At 30.8% G+C, this 23,113-nt stretch overlaps 4 protein-coding genes across 4 annotated transcripts; 3 read left to right on the top strand and 1 right to left on the bottom strand.

Annotated features, from left to right (window-relative positions):
- The first annotated feature begins 50 nt into the window (after positions 1 to 50).
- Positions 51 to 4,323, top strand: LOC107624189 (methyltransferase). Its single transcript, XM_016326669.3, has 9 exons — positions 51 to 488; positions 584 to 684; positions 816 to 920; positions 2,133 to 2,237; positions 2,388 to 2,492; positions 2,690 to 2,828; positions 2,933 to 3,048; positions 3,140 to 3,196; positions 3,947 to 4,323. The coding sequence occupies exons 1-9, from the start codon at positions 308 to 310 to the stop codon at positions 4,019 to 4,021; spliced, it is 984 nt and encodes a 327-aa protein (XP_016182155.1). The 5' UTR covers positions 51 to 307; the 3' UTR covers positions 4,022 to 4,323.
- Positions 4,324 to 6,864: 2,541 nt separating this feature from the next.
- Positions 6,865 to 9,400, top strand: CLE25 (CLAVATA3/ESR-RELATED 25). The gene is made up of 2 exons (XM_088495207.1): positions 6,865 to 7,425; positions 9,070 to 9,400. The coding sequence occupies exons 1-2, from the start codon at positions 7,163 to 7,165 to the stop codon at positions 9,107 to 9,109; spliced, it is 303 nt and encodes a 100-aa protein (XP_088351333.1). The 5' UTR covers positions 6,865 to 7,162; the 3' UTR covers positions 9,110 to 9,400.
- Positions 9,401 to 14,641: 5,241 nt separating this feature from the next.
- On the top strand, positions 14,642 to 15,601 carry LOC148581877 (uncharacterized). Its single transcript, XM_088494271.1, has one exon. The coding sequence runs from the start codon at positions 14,642 to 14,644 to the stop codon at positions 15,599 to 15,601; it is 960 nt and encodes a 319-aa protein (XP_088350397.1).
- Positions 15,602 to 20,337: 4,736 nt separating this feature from the next.
- On the bottom strand, positions 20,338 to 22,873 carry LOC107622924 (Leucine-rich repeat protein kinase family protein). Its single transcript, XM_016325008.3, has one exon. The coding sequence runs from the start codon at positions 22,534 to 22,536 to the stop codon at positions 20,731 to 20,733; it is 1,806 nt and encodes a 601-aa protein (XP_016180494.1). The 5' UTR covers positions 22,537 to 22,873; the 3' UTR covers positions 20,338 to 20,730.
- Positions 22,874 to 23,113: the final 240 nt, after the last annotated feature.

Below are 23,113 nucleotides of genomic sequence, written 5' to 3'. Positions count from 1 at the left end.
GTTGGGGTACATTGCAATTTTATAAAAAGTTTACGTTATAGAACAATTTTGACAAATTTGAAGGAGTGTAAGAGCAATTTTTCAGTTTGAGATCGTTTTATATCCTTTCCTAACTCAATTCTGGGTTTTCAGATTAACACTAGAGTACAGAGCCTTCATCCTTCAAATTCTTAGCATTTAGCAACCTCAACAATTTCTACTTTCTTTTATTTTTTTCGTTATTATTTACTAATAAAAAAAAAAAACAAAAAAACAAAAAATCCTCACTCTTTCAAACACACTCTTCACCTTCTTTCATTCTCCGGCAATGGCGGTTTCTTCTTCTTCTTCTTGTTCTTCACTTTCAATACTCTCACCTCTCATTCTAAACACCAAAACAAATCTTGGTTCATCATCATCAAATTCTTCTCCTTTTCCTCATCTCTTCACTTTCTCTTCTTCTCGCACCAATATTCGACCCCTCTCTCTCATAGTCTCATCTTACACTAGTATGTTCATCTTTTCCTAATTACAAATAATTTTTTTTTTATATATATTTGGTTTAATGTTCCTTAAATTAATGGAATCGTGTGTGTGTTTGCAGAATCGAAAAATGGATTGGCCAGTAAAGATAAAAAAATCTTACTTGAGAAGTATGGTTACGATGTTGATGCTGATGACTACTTTTCTCAACCGTCTTCCAAGGTTCCAATGCTTATAATTCTGTGTCAATTTCACAACAAAGCTTTCTGAATTTTCTGTATTGTGTGAAAATTACTGCATATTATTCATTTATAGTTCATTTTGGTTTTGTTATAATTAATGCCACTGTTTAGTCAAAGAGGAGAAAGGAGCAACCTAAGATGAAGAGAGGGAAGCAAGTGAAAGAAGATTCAGCAGAGGAAGCTAAGCCTCCAAGGACTACACATAAGTTGCTTCAGGTAACTCTTAATTTTAGCCTCGCTTCTTTCAAGTGCAAAGTGCAAATTGATAATCATTCATAGTGATTTAGAATTCTATGACGGAATTTTACACTAGAAATCTTACTTCGGAAAGTTGTTTTAAGGTAAAATTCTCAGGAATGTAAAAGTATTTTACTAGCAAGGCACCTCCTAAGGGAGTTCACTGCTGAATTGTAAGTTCATATAGATGCTGCAAGGTTGCTTTTGCTTTTTAAGTAAGCAACTAAACTAAGGGGGTTCTCTTTGGTTCCATTGTTAATATATAGGTACTTGTAATTTAGTACTAGGAATGGAAAAAGAATTTAGATGGGAAACCTTTACTCCCTTGATAGCACTTCTGTTGGGTTGGTCAGATTTCTGGTGATAGAACTTGGATGCTGGTGGTACAATAGGGACTTCGAAAATTAGGGTACTAATAATTTTCAATAAGGGTACCAGTACCCTTGAAGTTTGTAAGGGTACTGCAGAAGCTCCCTTAGGTTGTTTGTGGCTCGGGGTTTTGGAGGAAATGCGAAAAGAAAAGGCTTGCCTGTTAAATTTTCAATTTTTACTCTATGAAGTGCGGACCATTCCTTCATCTCCAAAATCCCAACTTGCAAACAACCACCCAAAGGAATAGTAAGTAAAGTGTACCCTGCACTTTTGAGGAGCTTATTCCATTGTATTCTGCAGTCTTTGCATTCCCAACATCATTTAGGATGGTTGCTTCTTATGTATATGATGAAGCATTACCTATAAGATTAAAGATGATAGATATATTTGAGGTTTTATCATTAGTACATTCTAACACTTTTCTTCTTTATGAGCTCATAATTATTTTTCCTAACTATTAATCATTTTTTATTTTCGAAGGTTAAGAGGAATTGACACATTGTAGTTCCAAACTTAAAACCTAGGATCTATGGGTTTTTTCCTCCTTTAGTGATTAACTCATTCTAAAATCTACAGTAGAAATATTTTTCCACTCATTAGAAGATGAAAGTGATGATGCCTATGGAGCTAAATCTAATGATGATTTCATCAATACACTCTTTAACTGTATTCTATTTCTCTTATGAATATAGGTTTGCCTTAAACTTCTTAATTTTCAAGGTTGCCACATCTATTTATTTTGAGATAATCTTTGAAGCTTGTTGTCAACTTATCTTTACTAATTGAAAATTTTAATCTTTGATTTATATGGCAAGATAGGTTCTTGGAGGGACGGCTCGAAGAACGAAGCTGCTCTCACCAAAGGGCATGGATGTGCGCCCCATGATGGAAGTGGTAAAAGGTGCAGCATTTGATATATTACAGGTACTAGTTTGCGTATTGGAAGTTGATATGCAGTATATATTCCTTATAATTTGATAGTGCAAATTCCATGTTTACACTGATAATTCTGTTTTTTTCCATAATAACAATAAAATGAAATTTTTTTTTATAATTTTGTTTAATAATTCAAAGGCGGCTGGTGGCTGTCCTGCATCATTGAGACCAGGGCGCTGGTTAGACTTGTATAGTGGTACAGGTTCTGTTGGAATTGAAGCTCTCAGCCGAGGATGTTCCGAGGTACTTATGTTTTTTACGAGCATTTCACTATGTATTGTTAATTCTACAAAAACTTTTAAGTGTAATCTCTTGAAAGATTTCATCAAGGTCATGGTGATGGAAAGGAGTTTTAAGAATTTGATTGCTAATTTCTGCCTACGTTTGTATTTGTGTTTTGCTTGAAGTCTATTGTTTCGATGATACAAACTGAATTTCAGGTGCATTTTGTGGAAATGGATCCATGGGTTGTATCGGATGTTTTGCGTCTAAATTTAGAGGCGACTGGATTCCTTGATGCCTCAATCATACATACTGTCCGTGTCGAAAAATTCTTTGAACGGGCAGATCAATTTGTAGGCATGTGCATCTTTTTCCTTTCAATTCTGTTTGATGCATAAATTATAAATCCTGCCAATTTAAACCATTCCCGCAGTTGTAAATTCAAAATTTATTGCATGCAGGAAACAGTGGCCCATTTGATTACATCAGTGTTACCCCTCCGTACACACAAGTTGACTATGGGGTGCTCATGAGGCAAATTTCAGAGTCATCCTTGGTTGGAGAAGACACTTTTATTGTATGTAGCAGTTTCTTGCTTTTCTTATTCTTGGTCCAAACAATCTTTCACTTGCTAAGTTTCTATTGAATTGCCATGTTATCTGATCCAGGTTGTTGAGTATCCTTTAAAAACCGACATGTTGGATTCATGCGGGTGCCTTGTAAAGGTAATTCAAGTAACCAATGGTACTTGTGTATGCATAACATGAAATGTTAGGGACTCTCCTTGTAGGCAATAAACCCTAATTAGGGCTTGTTTGGGTGAGCTTTTAAGAAAAGATCTTTTTTCGAATTATCTTTTTTTAAAAGATCTTATGAAAAAGTAAAAGTAATTTTATGTTTGGGTATCTCATGCAAAAAGATCTTTTTATCTATCAATTATGTTTGGATATAATAATATAAAAGTATTTTTTTGTTTATTTATTACATGAAAAACATCTTTTTTTAAGGAAAAAAGATCTTTTAAAAAAATATGTAAATTACAGCTTCTCAAAAAAGATGTTTTTCTGATTTTTCTAATACTTTTACTTTTACTATTCAAAATTTGCCAAACACACTAAAAAATAAAAAAAAGATCTTTTTTCATTGAAAAAAGATCTTTTTTTTATCAAAATAATGGCGCCCAAACATGTTACCGCCTCTTTTTGCTACATTCTTGGATCAATATATCTGAACAATCTATCCGTTGACTTATTGATCCAGATATAAATGTGACAATAACTGATAATAGAGAATGGAGAGGGTAATAAACATGTTACCATAGATATATGTCTGGAGCTGAAAAGTTTTATTACAAGTAGTAGAAACCAATAGCAGTTATAAAGAGAATCCCTTATATATTTTGGATTATACATTAGTTGCAAATATTAATGTTATGGCCATAGTTTGAGCTGTTAAGTGGTTGTCTGGAACTACAGATAACCGATAGGCGATTTGGCCGGACTCTCTTGGCGATTTACGGACCAACATGGGCTCAAAAGAAGAGGAGATGACTCCTTCAAATTATAGAATTGCAGTAGAATGTCTAATCCATCAATGTGGGATCAAAAGGATTTAGGTTTTGGTGCTGCTAATTCTCAAACAAACAACATAAAAGCTATACAAAATTTTAATCCATGGATGGATACTGCTTAAAAAAATTTTGTACCACTGAATAACAATATGTGAATTTATTTTTGAGATGAGTATATATAATATTGTAATCGTTCATCTCAAAAAACCAAGTTCACTTATAATTTGAGAATTAGAAGTAAGGATATAATATTTAAGAAATGGATATTATCACTGTCAGATATATTCTTCTGTTGCATTTTTTTTTTGTATGAATATGTTAAACATTGGAGTGATAATATCAAAATATTAGTGTTAATACTCACTCTAATATTTAATCAAAAGTTTATTTCAATAACTATAGACACAGCCAAAAAGAAAATGTTATCTTGAATGGAACTAGCAGCAACAGCAATGACTTTTGTCTTCTTTAGTAATGAAAGAAATCATGTATATACTATTATTGCACAAAATCCCACCAACACATTAGTTTCTTTCTCATCCTAAATTGTTGCACATGAATAAGACTCATGGCCCCGGTTCTTTATTATCTCTAACACAACATAGTAGACACATGTTTCGAGATAAATTTTTCAATCACACACTGCTCTCTTGCCTTTTTTGTTTAGTTGTCCAAGAAAATTGTTTAAACTTTTATTTTCACAACTGTATAATTAAGGTTTAGGAAATTTTCATTTGAAACTTTTTTAAGTCTTAATTGCACAAAAAAAAGTTCTTTATGTAACATTATTGTGTTTGCTTTGATAAACCCTCACGAGTGCAAAAACAAAAAATCTTTACTAGAGAATAAAGATTAGCTTTAGCCTTTTAAATTGTTATATTAGTCGTTTCAATTCTTAGAATATAAATATTTAGTCCAAAATTGTAAATATGATTCATGTTAGGTTTTTAATCTCACTTTCATAATTATGTTTTCGTGTTTTTATTGATCATGTTAAACGACATAGTCATATTTCACGTGGACAACTTATATTGTGATCATTTTTCTTACAATTTTTTTTGCCCTTTTGGGTAGTAATTATATGTCTTAGATTTATTGAGACAGGAATGCGCGTTGCCTATATACAAGAAATTAAATATTTTAATGTGTCATATATATATATGCCTCAAATTCTTGTGTCCCACTCTGCACAATACATTCCCCAATCTTCCTGGGTAGCTTTTGAATTTTTATCAAACAAAATTAGTTGGCACCAAATACATTAAATTAGTTTTTCTTAAGATTCTTTGAACAACAATTTGGTTAGATGGTATTTGAATTGTTGGCAACTTGATGAATGGAGACTTACACATTAAAAATGTCTATTGTCCAATATACATCATAACGGAATTCAAGGAAATTTGATTCTTATTGTCACCAATATTTTATATTTTAGTAATATTTAACATCCAATTGAATTTTCTTTTGTTAGAAAAAAAAAATAGAGAAATGAATGGCACAATATATCAAATTCTTAAATTAACTTACTTTTAGTTTTTAAAATAAGATTCAATTATAAACGGCTCATCTTTAAACACTTTTATTAAATAAAAATATTATACCTTTTATTAATTAAACAAAATTTAATTTTCTTTTGTTATATTTTATATCAGTAATTCAAATCTAAAAGAATAATCTATTAATTAGGTAACTATTTTTTTGTAAGATTATAATTTTTAAGAAAATAAAAGCCCAAAACGGCAAAACCTACTACTAATAGGTTTGTTACTTCTAATAGCAAGTTACTTTTTAAGAGGTACTGCATCCGTTATTTTTTCAAAACGTATTAGTATTCATTGGTTAAACACACATTCTAATAATAAAAATATTACGTGTATAACAAAAATTAGCCACTATATATTTATATATAAATATATGTATTATTTAATTTATTTTCAATATATATTTTATATTTCAACATGTATTTTAGGAGTAACTCTTAACTTTACTACTTTGAGCTTTTTTCTTTTGAAAAAAGTCTCTAAATTCATAAGTTGAACTTCTAATTCAATTTTGTCTAAACTCCACAAACTTAGATAATTTCTGAAGTTTGATTACAGTGGAAGAATTCTGGTTACTCCGTTCAAAGTAACTCTGGTTTACTTTACTTTTTCTCTGAGTGTAGATCCTGAAGAGAGAAACTACAATATATAACATGAATCTTTCTGAATCAGGTTTTCATTCATTCAATCAAAAAAGAAATAATTCTTCACAGTTCACACACAACTAGCCAAAGCTTTTTGCATTCCTACAAAGTACAAAACAGTGTTTGTAGAGAGAGTAAGATACATAGATAGATGGATAGATCCACTTTCTTAGTTTAGTTGCATGAAAATGCACACCCCTTTTTTTTTTCTTTTTTTTTTATAATTTAATTTTAATGCGTTGATAATGTAACACATTTTACATAAGATAAAAATTTACATGTGATTGTTTTTATGTGAAGTTATTGGTAAAAAATCGTTAAATAATTTGATATATTTGACTAAACTATTCTCTAACAGCTTTCAACGTTCAATTTCATACAAAGACAACTGCATGCGAATATTTACCTTTACGTAATTGTTCATTCTATTAGTTTTTCAGGATGACTATTCAAGTTGTCAATATAAAAAATAATTATTTCTATTAACTTATTTTTTTATAATTAGATGCACGTATAAAATTGTTTTACACTTAACATTTATCAAATTTTTTTTTATCTCTACCAAGCTTAAAGAGACTCTTAAATAACTAACTTTTGTGATTCACAAAAACCCTTTATATGTTTGGCCATGCTCTCTCTTCTCCCTTTCTCTTTCTCTTTCTCTTTCTCTTTCTCTTCTATGTCTGCTTTTAAATAGGGTCATTCACTCCAAGCCCGCCAAGTTAGGAACCAATTCATTATTTTGTCCTTACTCCTTTCCTATATAATTCTCTGTTTCTTTTCTTTCTTTAATTATCATTGTTGTAGCTAGTGATCATCAATGCCAAGATGATATTATTGTTGTTGTTCTTAAGCTTCTTTAGTTGCAAGATATTGCCACTTAGTAAAGAGTCATAAGAGAAGAGAAAAGAAAAAGAAAATTGAGAAAAAATAAATATGGGTAGTGGTGGTGTAGGCAGGGGAAGGTTGATTCTTGGAATTTTGGGATTCATATTAGTTACATGGTTGATGCTAACAGCAATATCGGCTAACCGTCTTCATCGACAAGCGAAGAAGACGGTTATGGTAGTTCCATTGAGAGTGAATGCGATGTCAAAGCAGTTAAAGTTGGTTAGTATGATGAAGAGGCATTCAAAATCTGAAATGATCTTTGTAAGCAAGAGAAGAGTTCCTAATGGACCTGATCCAATTCACAACAGGTTTGAGTTTCATTCATATACATACAAAATCATATACTTTAATTTTTCTTTCTTTTTCTTCTACTTCTTCTTTTAATCTGCATGCTTTCTTACATGAAATGTGATTAGAAAATTGTGGGTGAAAGATAGAGTAATAATGTAGGATCATAGTAAGGTAAATTCATCTTGGGATGGGGTTTGAACTTTGAACTTCTTTCTTTCCTATTTGGTTTTTTGTTTAATGTTGTCTTGACATACAAAATTAATAACTTTTTGTTTCGGTTTGCTTAAGATTTAAAATATTTTAATTTTAGGTCTCTATAATTAGTTTTTGGGTTTATCTATCTTATCTTAATATTACAAATCAAGAAAATTTTTTATTGAAATTTAAGTTTTTAATGTATTTATTTTATATTTATTAAATAAAAATATTTAAATTTTTTTACTGATGATAAATTTATTTTAAGACACATGTTAGTTAAACCCTTAATTTCTTATGTTAAATATTTAAGTGATATGTTAAAACACTGTGTATCTAGTTAGAGAAAAAAAAAACATATATTTTATAGAATTTAATTTTTATACACGTAAAATAATTTTATACATTTATTTAATTATCTACATTGTTATACCCTTAAAAATAATTAGTTTTAAATTGTTTATTTAAAAAATATCTAAACACATGAATTTAATTGAATAACCGTGTAAAACTCTTTAAAATGCATCAAAATTAAACTCTATTTTAAAATTTAAAGAAACAAAAAAAAATTATAAAACCAAAACTAAAATATAAACCATTATTTTTCCATGAACATACATAACTACTATTACTACTAGATGTGGTGTTTCTAAGCTTCATTTTGAATTTGGTTGTGTCAAATTAATTTTCATGCTAGAAACATGATTTTAGTGTGTTCAATAGAGGTTAAAATCACAAGAATTTAAAATCTCGAAATCAACTAGATTTTATTCAATTAGGACTAATAAGCATAATATATCATGTCACTTTCTACTTGGCTAAATGGGGAACATAATGGACTCACACTTGAAACAGTCAAAACTCAAAAGAGTGATAATTTTCACTTCTTTATCAAAAGCTTCTTTAACGAACAATCTTTCTCTTATTTTCATGAGAAACCGAAAAAAAATTAGGAAAAAAAAAAAAGACATTGGGTGAATAACTGTACCACTTTAGTTATTGGAGTGGGGAAAAATTATTAGGAGGTTCCCCTTTTTCTTTCTATGGAAAGCTTAATTAATTTATTGGAGGATCATGAGCTACTTTTAGCCCCATTTGCACTGAGCATAACCCAATTCAATTCAAGCCTCGGTTCAAAGAAACTGTAGATTTGAGGACCCAATTTAATGATTATTATTACACTATATACTATTTTAGTTCTATCCTATTATGTATATTTATAAAGTAGTGGCATTCTAAATAAAAATGTATATTTTATTATCAGAAATAACTAGACAAATTTTAACAATAGGGGTAAGATTAATATACTTGTTTGAAATATTCTGATATGTCATTACATGAAACATATTTATCTTAAATTTATTATTATTATTATTATTATTATTATTATTATTATTATTTCTTGAATTCATATAATTAAGTGTTCAATGAATATTCAATAATTTATTTTTTTATATTTTTTTTAGGAGAGCAGTGAAATATAGACAGCCGCCAACACAAGCTTGAGTGAGAAATGTTGTGCTCCACAATTTGTGTGAGGAAAAAATCATACAAGAAAAACCCTTGAATTTTTTTCTATTATTATCTCTGTGGAAGAATTTCATCATATGTTTCTATTATAAGATAGTGTTGTCACTTTGTTACATATATTAGTGCTATATAAGTATTTGAAGACTATATAAGTGTGATCCTCATGTTTTTTTTTTCTTTTTTTTTTGTCCCTTTTTTGGAATGTACCTTTAAATGATGATGTTATGTAAATTAAGGCCTTAGGTGATGATGATGAAGTAACCAAAATTTTGCATGCAAATTTATTTGTGTCCTCAAAATTGTTGTAGTAAGAAAACATGTAATTTTGCAAGAAATGTGTAGAAATAGTGGATGTTCTTATCATCATTCCTTATCTTAACAAAATTTACATACACGTGAGAATCTTGAGAAAGACAACACTTTTGAAAGCAACACAGTCTATTTATTTACTTTTTCCTTACTCAAATCTAGAGAAAGAGAATGAGAATGAGAGATTTAATTTGTGGATAGGACTATACTGTTAAAAAAAATAAATATCAAAATATTAACCAATTTGGATTATGATGAGAGCAATATATGCAAGAAAAGGCATACTCCATTTCCATGCATGATAATATAATTATTAATTAAGCTTCATATTTTGGGCATTCCTTCTTTTGGCGGTACCCTATTTTTTTTGGTGTCGAATAGGATTTTCCATATGACAGGTTAAAAATTAATTTATCGCAAATCTAAATTTTTTTTAAGAATTTATTATTGGCCAATAAATTATTATAAGCACAAAGTGATAAACTTCCAATATTTATTTAAACAAATAAGTGAGCTGACTAATCGATGAATCCAAATTAGTTAGCGACACCTTATTTTAAATATCTTGTGTTCACCAAAGCAAATTCCTTAATTAATTAACTAATTTGAAGATTATATAGTGAACAACAATCCCTTTTTCTTTCCATTTTGTCTTGATCATTGCATAAATGCATAATTAATATAACAAGCGTTATCTTTTCAGTGCCATGTGGACCTATAAGATAGCATCACATAAATAAAATAAATAATGATTAGAAATACTAATTTATCTTCTTAACTATTATCTTAATATTTAAATAAAAAATTTAAATATATGTTATTTTTTAAAATATTAAAAATTAAAACTTTATTATTTAAAATTTCAGAGAATAATTTAAAAGACTTTCAATAATTTTTTAAATAAAATTAGTTAAGTTTTATGCTGAGTATCTCAAAGGAAAACCAATTATATCTATTTAACAATACCAAATTAAATGTCTCTTACATTAATAAAACATAGAAATCGAATTCTAAATATATGCTACTTTGATAATTTTTCTTATGCTTTCATAAGCTTTTGGTTAGTTAATTAAGGGCTGAAGGCATATCTTGTGCAAATCCTAAACAAATGATTAATACAAATTAATTGAGAGGCTGCAAAAATTAAGGTATCTGAAAAAAAGCCAAATAAGCAAAGGAGCAATCTCTGTTTGCTGCTTTTTCTTTAACTTTGCTTTTTCTTTCTGGTCTGATTTCCTATAGATTCGAGAAGGATGTGACTTGGTCCAAAGTAACATAGATTCAAAATTTCTGTAAAAAAAACAAAAATTATTTTATTTTTTTATTTTTCAATTGCATGGGAGACATATTCTCAGTCCTTGCAGTTTTTGTTTCTCTTTATTGAAATATATTTGGCAGATGTAAGAACCAGATGACTCTTCTTCTTGCTCAATTTGATCAAAATTGTACTACAATAATAATATGCAAATGTCTGTGTCTATTCTTATTAATTATTATATAATAATTATCAAAAGAAGGTGAATCTCTATGGACGGGGAAGCCCCACATTCTGGCTTTTATATTATTATTATTATTATTATTATTATTATTATTATTATTATTTGTTTCAATTTAGTTCTAGCAAATAGAAGAAGGGTGCAAATTAAGACTACTTTTTTTAGATATTAATCAAATTTTAGTGTAACACTTAATTATTAAATTTTATGATATTTTTTAAAATTTTGAGGATGAAATGATTCGTAAAAGACATATTATCAATATATAAAGATGTATTGTCCTATTTTTTAAATTTTAAAAAATACTATAAAATTTAATAACTAATTATTATTCCAAAATTTTATCAATATCTAAAAATATTTATAGCAACCTAATCTATCAACTTATTTCTTACATTATTATTAAAATTAATCTAATACGGTTAGAGGCATTAAGAACAGCCCAAAAGGGCTAAAGTCTCACATGTCTAAGATTTTTTCCAAAAAAAAAAATGAGAATAAATAAGAGAGTCTATTAACTGTTTTAGACATGATTTATACTCATAAAAATTCTAATTTCTATTTAAAGTTTTTTTATTAAAGCATTAGAATTTCAATCCATTGGTCCTTGGTAGGAATGCCAATAGATAGGGTAAGGTAGAGTTTAAACTCTACTTTAATTCTATACGCGAGTTGAAAATTTTTTAAAATTCTACACTATTTTATTTATAGGTTGAGAATTTTTTAACCCTAACCCTACTCGCACCCTAAAGTTCTAGACCCTATCCTATCTGATCTACCCACAGAAAAATAAAAAAAATTAAACAAATATAAAATTCAACCTTTCAAATTCCATACATATTAATAAAATAGAAAATAAAAAACTAAGTTCAAATTAAAATTAAAAACAATAAAATCTTAAAAAATTTTAACTTAAAATTACAAATAATATAATCATCAACTAGTTTCTTGGTTATTTTAAATTTTTTATAAGAGAAAGATTGTAGATTCAACACTCATTTTTTTCACTATATACATAACTTTTACAGATATATTATATAATATATTAGGAGTGCACCCTAAATCCGTACCCTATCTTATCCGCCGCAAACAAACTCGCACTGCACCCTACCCTATCCCGCAGCGGATCGAGTAAACAACCCTACCCGAACGGATTGGATACCTGCGGATAAAGTATATATTGCCAGCCCTACTTGAAACAAAGTACTCTTTTAGTATTATTTTATTATTTGTGTCTAATTTTCTAATTAAAGCAACTACTTAACAATTCACATAATACTCAACACAAGGTGAAGTCATTGATTTTTCATAAATATCATTTACCAAAAGTTTGCTCAATTAGTTATTTGGATAAATTATTCTTTGGAATATATTATGGGAAGATGTTCACGTATGCCAATGTCCTTTTTGAAATATGATATTCCAACAACGTTAACCATTTAGATATAATAATAAAAAAAAATAAAAGGTCCAGATTTGGCGAGTGAAACACACATAAACATGAAGGCTGGGTGGTACATGTAGACATGCAACCGTTTTTTCCTTTAACAAGTTTTGTATGATTGAAGTCAGCTTAGTTTGTCCTTGTAGACAAATTTTAAAAGCCATTTTCCCAGCCGCCACATATAATATGTCTTGGCTGAGCTGCATTAAATGGCGTTATTTTTTTTTTTTAACGAGTTTCACAACAAAAATCATGCAATGATATAAAAAATATTTAGTTATTGTGTATAAAAATATCATTTAATTTTCATAAAATTTTTCATTATAGTACTATAAAATAATTAAATTATTTATTTATTATTTGATTATTCTATTATGTTAAGTTTAATTATTTTAATAGTTAATTATTTAATTAAAAATATGTAAATTAATATGTATAAATAAAGACAAAATCTTGTGTAAAGGAAGAGGCGTAATGCCCCCTCTTAATTTTTTTTTAACAAATTATATATACATTTTTATTTAACTCTCTTTTTATAAAATTAATTTTTAGTTTTTTTTTTTTCAAAATATAACATAACTCCGTTTCTACATATTACTTTAATACATAGTAATTATCTTAATATTTAATTTTTTGTATGTACATAGTATTTTTTAACTTACAAATATGTTTGTAATGAGCTTAAAAATTTATTTAAATTTTGATAGAAAATCATGGTAAGTTCTTAATTTTGTTTGCAATCAAAATTATGTAGGTTATATTTTGTGAAACCTAAAAAGTTATTTTAGTAGAAATTTTGAATATTAATCAAAAATAAAGTAAAGTCGATAGACTTTATAAGAAATAAAATACTTTAAATTAAGTACAATAGGGTTCTTCTTTTGATGATTAATGAATATATTTAAAAATACAATTTAATCAATAAAAGAATAATTTATTAAAGGGTATTTTGGTGAGTAAAGTTTAATGATAAAAAATAAAATTTTTTTAATGGATATTTTTTCAAAAAATAATTTATTTTTTCTTAAAAAATGAATAAAGTTAACATTAGTTAACACAAAAAATTTAAAATGAATTAAAGAAGAAGTTTTTTAAAAGTTAGAAAGGAGGAGAATGTACATTTATAAAATAGAGGGAAGACGAGTATCATTTTAACATCTCGGAGAGAAGAAGAGTAGAATTTTCTCTAAAAAAAAGAGTAAGTATCCATTATATGAGATTATAAGTAAAATATATATATATATATATATATATATATATATATATATATATATATATATATATATAAAATACCTCAATTGCTAATTAAAATAAAAAGATCACGCATTTGTATTTTTTTTAATTTCATTCTAATTAAATATAAAATTTATGTCTATTTTATACTTAATATAATTGAAAGCACATTTTTCTTCTTTTAATTTTGTATTTTTTTGCTTTGTATTACTCATAATAAGAATCACACGACTAATTTTATAAAAAAAATTAGTGTTGATTTTTAGTGAATTAATAACCAATAGTTAATGTGGCTAATTAATAACTTCATAATGTTATGCTAATTTCACTTATATATAGCGGTACTTAACTCAGGTATTACTAATAGTTCAATTTGTCATGTTATATGGTATTAATATTTTTAGAAGTATAAATAAAATAGCTGTTAAAGATAAAACTAAAATATATTTAAAACATCAGAGATACTATTATAAAACTAAACTAAATGTAAGTGTTACAATATGTTGTGACTATAATACAAAAAGACAACAAAAAACAAGTATTTTTTAAAATTAAAATAACTAGTCTTAAAGAGCACACAATAAAAATATTTAAAAGTAAAAAAATTCACTATTAATTCTTTTTTACAGAAAAATAAGAAAAAACTTTCAATTTACATAAAAGAAAAATTAATCTTTGATAGAATTTAAATTTAAAAGTCTTTTTGCACACATAAATTAATAAAATTTATTTGTTAAAGATAATTTAATAATTATACTTGTACAAATAATGACAAAAATAGTAAAAATTATGGGCAAGTTACGAAAATAAAACATTTGGACTCTAAAATTATCGAAATACAATTTTTGCAATTTAGATACGAAAATACAACTTTCTACAAAACTATGTAAACCGTTGATGGGAGTTTGCCTATTGTCTTTGCACTTATGGAAGGGGAGAATGCAAAGTCCTGGTAATTTTTCTTATCCAATTTGCGTCAACATGTGACTCCTCAAGAAGGCATTCTAATGATCTCTGACAGGCACAATGGCATTAAGGCTACACTGGAAGCACCTGATAGTGGTTGGCTACCGCCTCATGCATATCGAGCGTTTTGCATTCGACACGTTGCAGCTCAAGGGGCAGGATGCGAGGCCGCTGCTCGTGAATGCCGCATATGCCAAAATTGAGGCCAAGTTTGACTATTGGTTTGATATTATGAGGATTGAGAATCCGGCCATATGTGATTGGGCTAACCGAATGGAGCATGACAAGTGGACTCAGCACCAAGATGGAGGCAGACGGTTCGGCCACATGACGACGAACATATTCGAGTGTGTCAATTTTGTGTTGAAGGGGACACGGAATCTGCCGATCACTGCACTAGTAAAGTCGACATATGGGAGGCTAGCAGAGCTTTTTGTCATTCGAGGACAGTCAGCAGAGGCTCAGTTGGGATCTGGCCACCGATTTTGTCAGACGCTGGTTAAGGCGATAGAGAGCGACTTGAAGGATTCGAGGTGCTTCACTGTTATTCTGTTTGACAGACATCAGTCTGAGTATACTATTGCAGAGATGACAGCTACCGGTAACTTCTCGCTAGGTACGTATCGGGTTTTCCTCAGGGATCGCACTTGTGACTGTGGGTACTTCCAGACTCTACATTACCCGTGCTGCCATGCGATTGCATGCTGTGCTCATTCCCGGCTAGACTGGGCTACATACGTTCATGAAGTTTATACCATAACTGAGGTGTTCAATGTATATCGGATGGGGTTTCTGCCTCCTATTCCAAAGGGTCTCTGGCCACCTTATAACAGTCCGACTGTCGTTCCTGATCCTAACATGAGACGTGTCAGAGAAGGGCGACCGAGGTATACCAGAATCTGTAACACCATGGATGAGGCCGATACTACTAGGCCGAAGCGCTGTGGGCTATGTAGGCAGACTGGATACACTCGCAGGAGTTGCCCCCAACGATGTGCTGCACCCGAAGCCGATACATAGCTGTCAATCAAATCTTTGTGTTTAAGTTTTATTGTTCTATCCTTATTTGTTTTGCTGTCTTGTATTGGTGTGTTAAGTTGTTGGTCTGAATGTTTACTGTTATGCTGTTGATTTGGTTTTACTGTAATGTCGTTGTTATTTGTGTTTCTCTATGTAATTTTGATTCTCTTGAGTAAAGTTGATGCGATTTTGTTTGTGTAACCATAAACCGCTAGATCTCTTCTATGATTTATGCCTATTTGCCATTCACACAGAAACGGTGGGATCCCATCAGCGGTTTATGTGTATTTTAAAATCGTGGGACCCTATCAGTAGTTTACATAGTTTTGTAGAAAGTTGTATTTTCGTATCTAAACTGTAAAAGTTGTATTTCGGTAATTTTGGAGCTCATATTTTATTTTGTTAACTTGCCCAAAAATTATTGACCCCTAAAATTTTTCATATATATGGATATACTAATTAAAAATATATTAAAAAAATTAACAAATTTTAAAATACAAAAGAACTAAAACAACATAATAAGAGAATATAGTTTGAATATTACTTTAAAAAAAGACAGCACTTAATTTTATATTATAATTTAAAACAATAAAATAATAGTAAACTAACAAGACAAATAAAAAAAAGAAGTACAAAGAAAAAATACTTTTGAGAACAATATATATATATATATATATATATATATATATAGTCATATTTAAATTTTAACACTATTTTCTTATAATTATATTTTTTTATCTTCTATCTCCAATAATTATTCAAGAATATTTTTGCAATAAAATGAAATTAATACAAATTAAATAAATTGATAAAGAATAAATTTTAAAAATTTTATAAATACAGATTGAATAGAATTTTTTTATATATTGTATAAATATCTACTTAATTATACTTAATTTCCTTCCTATTAACAAATTGTTTAATTTTATCAGTGTTAGTCGCTTAACATATTCAATTACTCTCTATAATAATATTAATATGTAAAAAATTGTTTTTAAAATTATGTAAAAATTAAAATATTTTCAAATGCTCTATATTGGAAATGAGGAATGTTAAGTCATTCTATCCTATTCTTATACACTTTGACTCAGTTAAAATTAGGCCAATGATTAAGCCACAAACATTCGAACTATCTTGCTATTCCTATGTGAACTATTCTCAGCTGGCCAATTGCATAATTTCATGTCTACTTTAAGGGTTAATATAGTAATCTCAAAGCTTACTAGAAAACAAAAATATTGTTGGAAACTTGATAGTACACAGGAACATGAAATTCCGCAATCGTACACAGAAATACGTGAAAACTTTCCTATATTATGATATATAGATTTAAATATGCACATATATAATACATGAAATAAACTTGTTTACTCATTTTATTTGAATTTAAAATATCGCATCAGGATTGATAATTAACTGATCACATCATTTTTATTCTTACAAAGATTATTTTTCTCGATTGTCCAGAACAACTCATTTTTATTCTTACAAAGATATATAATTTATGAAAAGAAACACTTGCCTAATTTCAAATATATTTAATGCATGTTTTAAAATTTTATTTTTATTTTTGTACAAATATTAATTATAAATTGTATTAGTTAAAAATATCAATAATTCATGTATTAAAAATATGAAAAAATTATTATATAACAATACATACAAAAGTATAATTTATCATCCTTCGAAAACAAGTTTTTTTTTTTGGTCGTGGAGAACAAGTTTAGTCATCGTTCAGCCTGATAGGAATAGTCCTCATAAGCTGCACCATTCTATTACTTTTCTGATCTTTGACCGTTCAATTTTTTTATTTTCAATTGGAGAATTTTGAAAAAAAAAAAAAACAGCTTGACTATTTTTTTTTTCTCTAAGATATAGAATAGTAGAATACCCCCTTAATGCTCTTGCCTATTAGAGTTTGGAAACCAAAAATATTTCTAGACATTAAAAATTAATTACTAAATTAATTATTATGTATTTTATATTTATGAATGTTTACCTAGTTTTTAATTAAATAATTAATTATTAGAATAATCAAAGTTATCATAATAAAATAAATAAATTTATTTATAATAATATATTATTTTTTATGAAATACTAAATACATATTTTTATATACAGTAACGGACATATAGCTAACTTTTGGTATATTGGATCGAAACATACACGCAAAAAATGTTAGGATTACCTATGCTTCCCTTTTGTCCTTAGAAGCATAATAACAATTATGTCTCCCTAGAATTTACGGGGTAAACTAAAACATATGATACAACTTTCATAGGAAGATGATCCTCAATACTAAAGCCATTAGTCAAACTCATTTCATCATGCTTGAAAAGGAATGGATGATATTTTTCTTCCCACATTTGAGAACAAATCTTAAAATTAATTCTATGCATATCTCATTTGAATATGTAATGCGGTACTCACTCATCTCCTCCCTCCATTCCTCCAATTCATTCTTTTTAGTTTTTAGGAAGAATAAACTAGTGTCTATAATCATTAAATATTTTATCACTTATTATCATAAAAGCACTCATCCTACAAATTTAAATTGATAAAAAAAAATTACATTAATAATTATATCTCGAATACTTATAGGTGAAAATGACAATTTGAACCAATTTCAATCCTTGACTAAATTTTGGAACAAATATGGATAATAATACTTCATGACCATTTGAACCAATTTCGATCGTATACAAACAAATTTTTGAAATAGATTATTAAATTTGATGAAGTTAAACTTTGTTCAAAAATTTAGAATTTGTAATATAATTATTTTAATTATATTTGAAACTTACATAATTTTTTAAATATTTTTTAGAGTATATATCCATTTTGGTCCTCAAAGAATTTTAAACTGGACACTTTAGTCCCAACTAAAATTAATTACTCGATTGGTCCCTAACAATTAATTCTGTCAGTCACTTAGGTCCTTTACTCTGTTAACTCTAACGGAGGACAAAATGGTCCCTGACAACTCTAACAAGGGACAAAATGATCCCTGACCCATTTATTCGAAAACGACACTATTCTTCCCCAATTTTTATCATATCTCGCATAACCCTAATATTCATACTCTCATTCTTCACCTTCACAGTCTTCTTTTCCATCTTTTCCTTCCTCCTCTTTAGCTCCAGGATTAAGCTATCGTATAATTGTCACACGTATCGCACCTACCTCAACATGTCATGGACCACACACTTCCTAAATCTCTGCACTTCACCCACCAAAAGCATCCACTTTCACGTCTTCGATAACATCACCTCCAACCCCGACACGTCCACGACATCCTCAAGACCAAATTCCACAACTACTCCAAGGGCACGCCTTTCTCCACTCTCCGGCAAGCAATATAGATTGTTGGACATTAGGACATCATGAGACTATTCTCCTTCGACATCATATGCAAATTCTCATTTGAAATAGACACCGAGTGCTTCATTCCTTCTTTTCCAGAGTCCAAGTTGGTAGACAGCTTTGACCTTGCATCCAAGTTATCAGTACAACGAGCAATGTTGTCGTTGCCACTCATGAAAACTGAAGCGATTACTGAACATTGATTCGAAGAAGAAGCTGAAGGAAGCGATCGTAGTGGTAGAGAATGTGGTCATGGAGATGATAGGATAGAGGAAGAGGGAGATGGCAACGACGACGACGGATCTTAACAAATCAGACTTGCTGTCTAGATTCATGGGATCCATCGAAGACGATAACTAGTTAACAGACATAGACATTAGTTTCCTGAGTATGAATTGATTGAGAACAAGTTGAGGATTTTTTTTTGTGTGAACATTAAATTTATAGTGTACATTGTGTAGTTTGAAGTTACAGTGTTAGACTGCTAGTGTTATGCGAGATATGATGGAAATTAGGAGAGAACAGTGTCGTTTCCGAACAGAGGAGATCAAGGAGCATTTTGTCCCCTGTTAGAGTTGTCAGGGACTATTTTGTCTTCCGTTAGAGTTAACGGAGTAAAAGACCTAAGTGACTAACGGAATTAATTGTTAGGGACCAATCGAGTAATTAATTTTAGTTAGGGACTAAAGTGTCCAGTCTGAAATTTTTTGAGAACCAAAATGGGTATATATTCTATTTTTTATTTTGGAAAAGTCTAAGGAGTCAGCTACTTTGTTAAATTCTGGCCAACATGTAACCAGCAAAATTGGATGAAATCTCACACCAATCTCACACCATTAAAACTATCATTAATGATTATTTGATGGCTACAAATCACAAAAGTTGTTGACCCTAGCATTCCTCTTATATTTTTGTTTCATAAATCATATATTATATAGATCATGTTCAGAACAGAACAGCGACAAGTATGATGTGTAGATAACTAGATATTGAATTACCCATCCCACCCTTCTCCATTACCGTCCCTACTTATACGTCTACTAAGAAAATATATAAACTAAACCACCTCAGACACACCAAAGATTATATTAATTCAACAAACTACTCAAAATGAACATTTCGTTGAGCAATTTCATCTAACATTTTTAATATTTTTGTCACACTAATCCTTCTTTGGAGGTCGTCAATAATTCAAGAGGAGAAACGTGTCAATGAAACAATCTTAAATAGTTGAATACCATAATTTGTTACTAGTCGTGGCAGGGCTTACTAGTTAAAATGGTAAACTTGAACACTACAACTTCAATTTACATTTCATGTAAAAATGGTTCAACTTTCAAGCTTTCCAAACCAATCAATTAGATATTTAGATCTAAATGAAATGCATCATCTTGATTAGATAATCTTGAACACAAGTCAGCTTCCATTTTTCTTGCCTATTTGAGATTTCGAATGAGAGGCATTACTCCAGAAATCCTGGACCTCATTCGAGGTTTTGCATTTTTCATACAACAAAACATTGAAACAAATAGATTTCAGAAATCCCAATAACCTAATCTACCAACTCAGGAAAAGCTTATTAATATATCATACATGCAGCTGATACAAGTACAAACTATACCTGATTAGGTGCCAGCCATGGAAATTGTTCAAATCAGAAAAACCATCAGGACCATTCTGAAAACCTCTCCGCTATAAATACGAATCCGAATCCGGCACCACAAGTTTACTCTCCCTCATGCTGCAATACTCAGTCCAGTCGAGAACTACTCGTTTTCCGGCTTACCAAAGATCAAGGGGAACTCGTCATCATGATCAAACAAACTTGAGTCTTTGCTTAAACTCTTCAATGAATGATAAACCTTGTACATGGACCACCTATCCTTGGGGCGATTAACCACACAATTAGATGCAATTTTCAGAAACTGCAGGATCTCCTCGTCCTGCCCCCTTCCGGCTATGGCCTTATCAATGCAGTCCTTGAGTCGGCCCATACTCGAATGCATGTTCACCCAATCCACCAAGTTTCCCTTAAACTCATCCTCCCCGTTGCTAACATCGAGTGGTTTTCGCCCTGTGACCAATTCCAAAAGCAAAACCCCAAATCCATACACATCCCCTTTCAATGAAGCAACCAAGGTACTCGAGTACTCCGGTGCAATATACCCTAACTCCCCCAAATCCCCATTCACGAAACTCCCATTTGAATCCGATGCCATGAGCCTGGCAAGCCCGAAATCCATCAACCTAGCATCGAAATCCTCGTCGACGAGGATCACATTGGAACAAATGTTTTGCTGAATAATTGGAGGGTGGCAGCCATGGTGAAGCCACGCTAGCCCCCTCGCAGCGCCAACCCCAATCCTAAACCTCATGATCCAATCCAACAACCCTCCATTCTTGTGCAGCAAGGAATAAAGAGTCCCATTTGACATGTGCTTATAAACCAACAACCTCTCATCCTCCACTACACAGAAACCCAACAATGGTGCCAAATTCGGGTGCCTCACCTGCCCCAACCTATTCATCTCCATCCTAAACTGCTTCTCCCCAATCTTACAAGCACTCAACCTCTTCACTGCCAGAGCCGAACCGTCCGGCAAATCCGCCTTATAAGTAGTCCCAGTCCTCGTCGAAATCAAAACATTCTCCGCACTAAAATTATTCGTCGCAGCCATTAAATCTCCCAATTTAACCTTCACAATCGGCTTCTGAAAAAGCGTAACCTGAACAAGCTTATGCCCTCTCAACCTCACAACCCAATCATTGCCACCACCACCGCCACCGCCACCACCACCACTAAACCCCTTCTTCCTCCTCCCACCGACCCTCAAATGATAGTACCACCACAATCCAAACGCCAAAAGCAACGACGCAGCAGCACCGAAAACACCGGCAGCCACAATTATAGCAAGATTCCTCTTGCTCATGCCACCGCAGTTGCCAAGCGGGCCACCACAAAGGTCATCGTTGCCATCGAAACCATCCTTATCAAAACCGTTGAAGAACGAAGGAACCGTTCCGCTAAGACGGTTATTAGCAACAGATAACTTCTTCAACCTAGTCAAACTTCCAAGCTGGTACGGAATGGTTCCAGAAAGTTCGTTATCATTAAGCACAAGCTCATTCAAGTAAGTACAGTTAGCAAGAGTAGGCGGAATCGGACCGGTAAGTTGGTTATCGGAGAGATCTAACGAAACGAGAAACTGCATCCAGGTGCAGATCTCGGGCGGTATATTGGAAGAAAGAGAATTTGAACCGAGATCCAGCTTCTGGATATTCTTACCGCAGAATTTGAGGGAGCTAGGGATTTGACCGGAGAGCTTCATGCCTTGAAGGTCGAGAGCCAGGACGCGATTCTCTTTGAGGTTCCAGCAGGTGACGCCGACGAAGTCGCAGATGAAACCGACGGTTGTGTTTCCGAAGCGCCACGTGGCGAGTCGGCCCTGAGGGTCTTGGAGAGTGTCCTTGATTCCTTTGAGACACTTCACGTCGTCTTCTTCGGTTCCCTGTGAGGAAGAGAGGACTGGGGTTAAGACACAAAGGAAGAGTAAGAGTTTTTTGAGATCCATTTTATTTTATTTTATATATTTTTGGGATGAGAGGTGAGGGGTTTATGTTTTAGTGTGTTAGTTGTGGCGGTGGCGGCGGCGGCGGCGGTGGAGGTGGGAGTGGTGGCGGCATTAGCCTTTAGTTGATTTTGGGTGGTGGTGGGGGGGGGGGGGGGGAAGAAAGATAAAAAGAGAGGGGCGCGCTGGGAAAGAATAATAATAAATAAATGAAGTAATAATGAATGTGTGTACAGATACAGACTACAGTGAAGGAGTTGTTGAGGGAGTGAATAATGGAACAAGAGTTGCAGAACATGACTGATTTTTTTATTATTTTTCATTTTTAATTTTCTTTGACCCCAAACAACTAGACTTCTTAATGTGGCAAATCCGGACAACTGCTTCTTTCTTTTTTGGTAAGTTATTCTTCAATCCGACTACTCAATTACTAATCTGTCGTGAACTTCCGAGTACTATTACAATTTAATTTTTTGAAAAACTGCTAAATTGGAGAAATTTAAATTTTATCGTTTATTCCTTTCTTATAATATGTCTTAAATGTAACCTACTAACAACTATATAAGATGTTGATCAAGCT

Source organism: Arachis ipaensis, chromosome B10, assembly GCF_059453495.1.
Source record: "Arachis ipaensis isolate K30076 ecotype BB chromosome B10, ASM5945349v1, whole genome shotgun sequence".
Lineage (NCBI taxonomy): Eukaryota > Viridiplantae > Streptophyta > Magnoliopsida > Fabales > Fabaceae > Arachis > Arachis ipaensis.
Note: the sequence above shows the minus strand (reverse complement) of the source record. Positions and strands in the feature narration are given on the sequence as shown.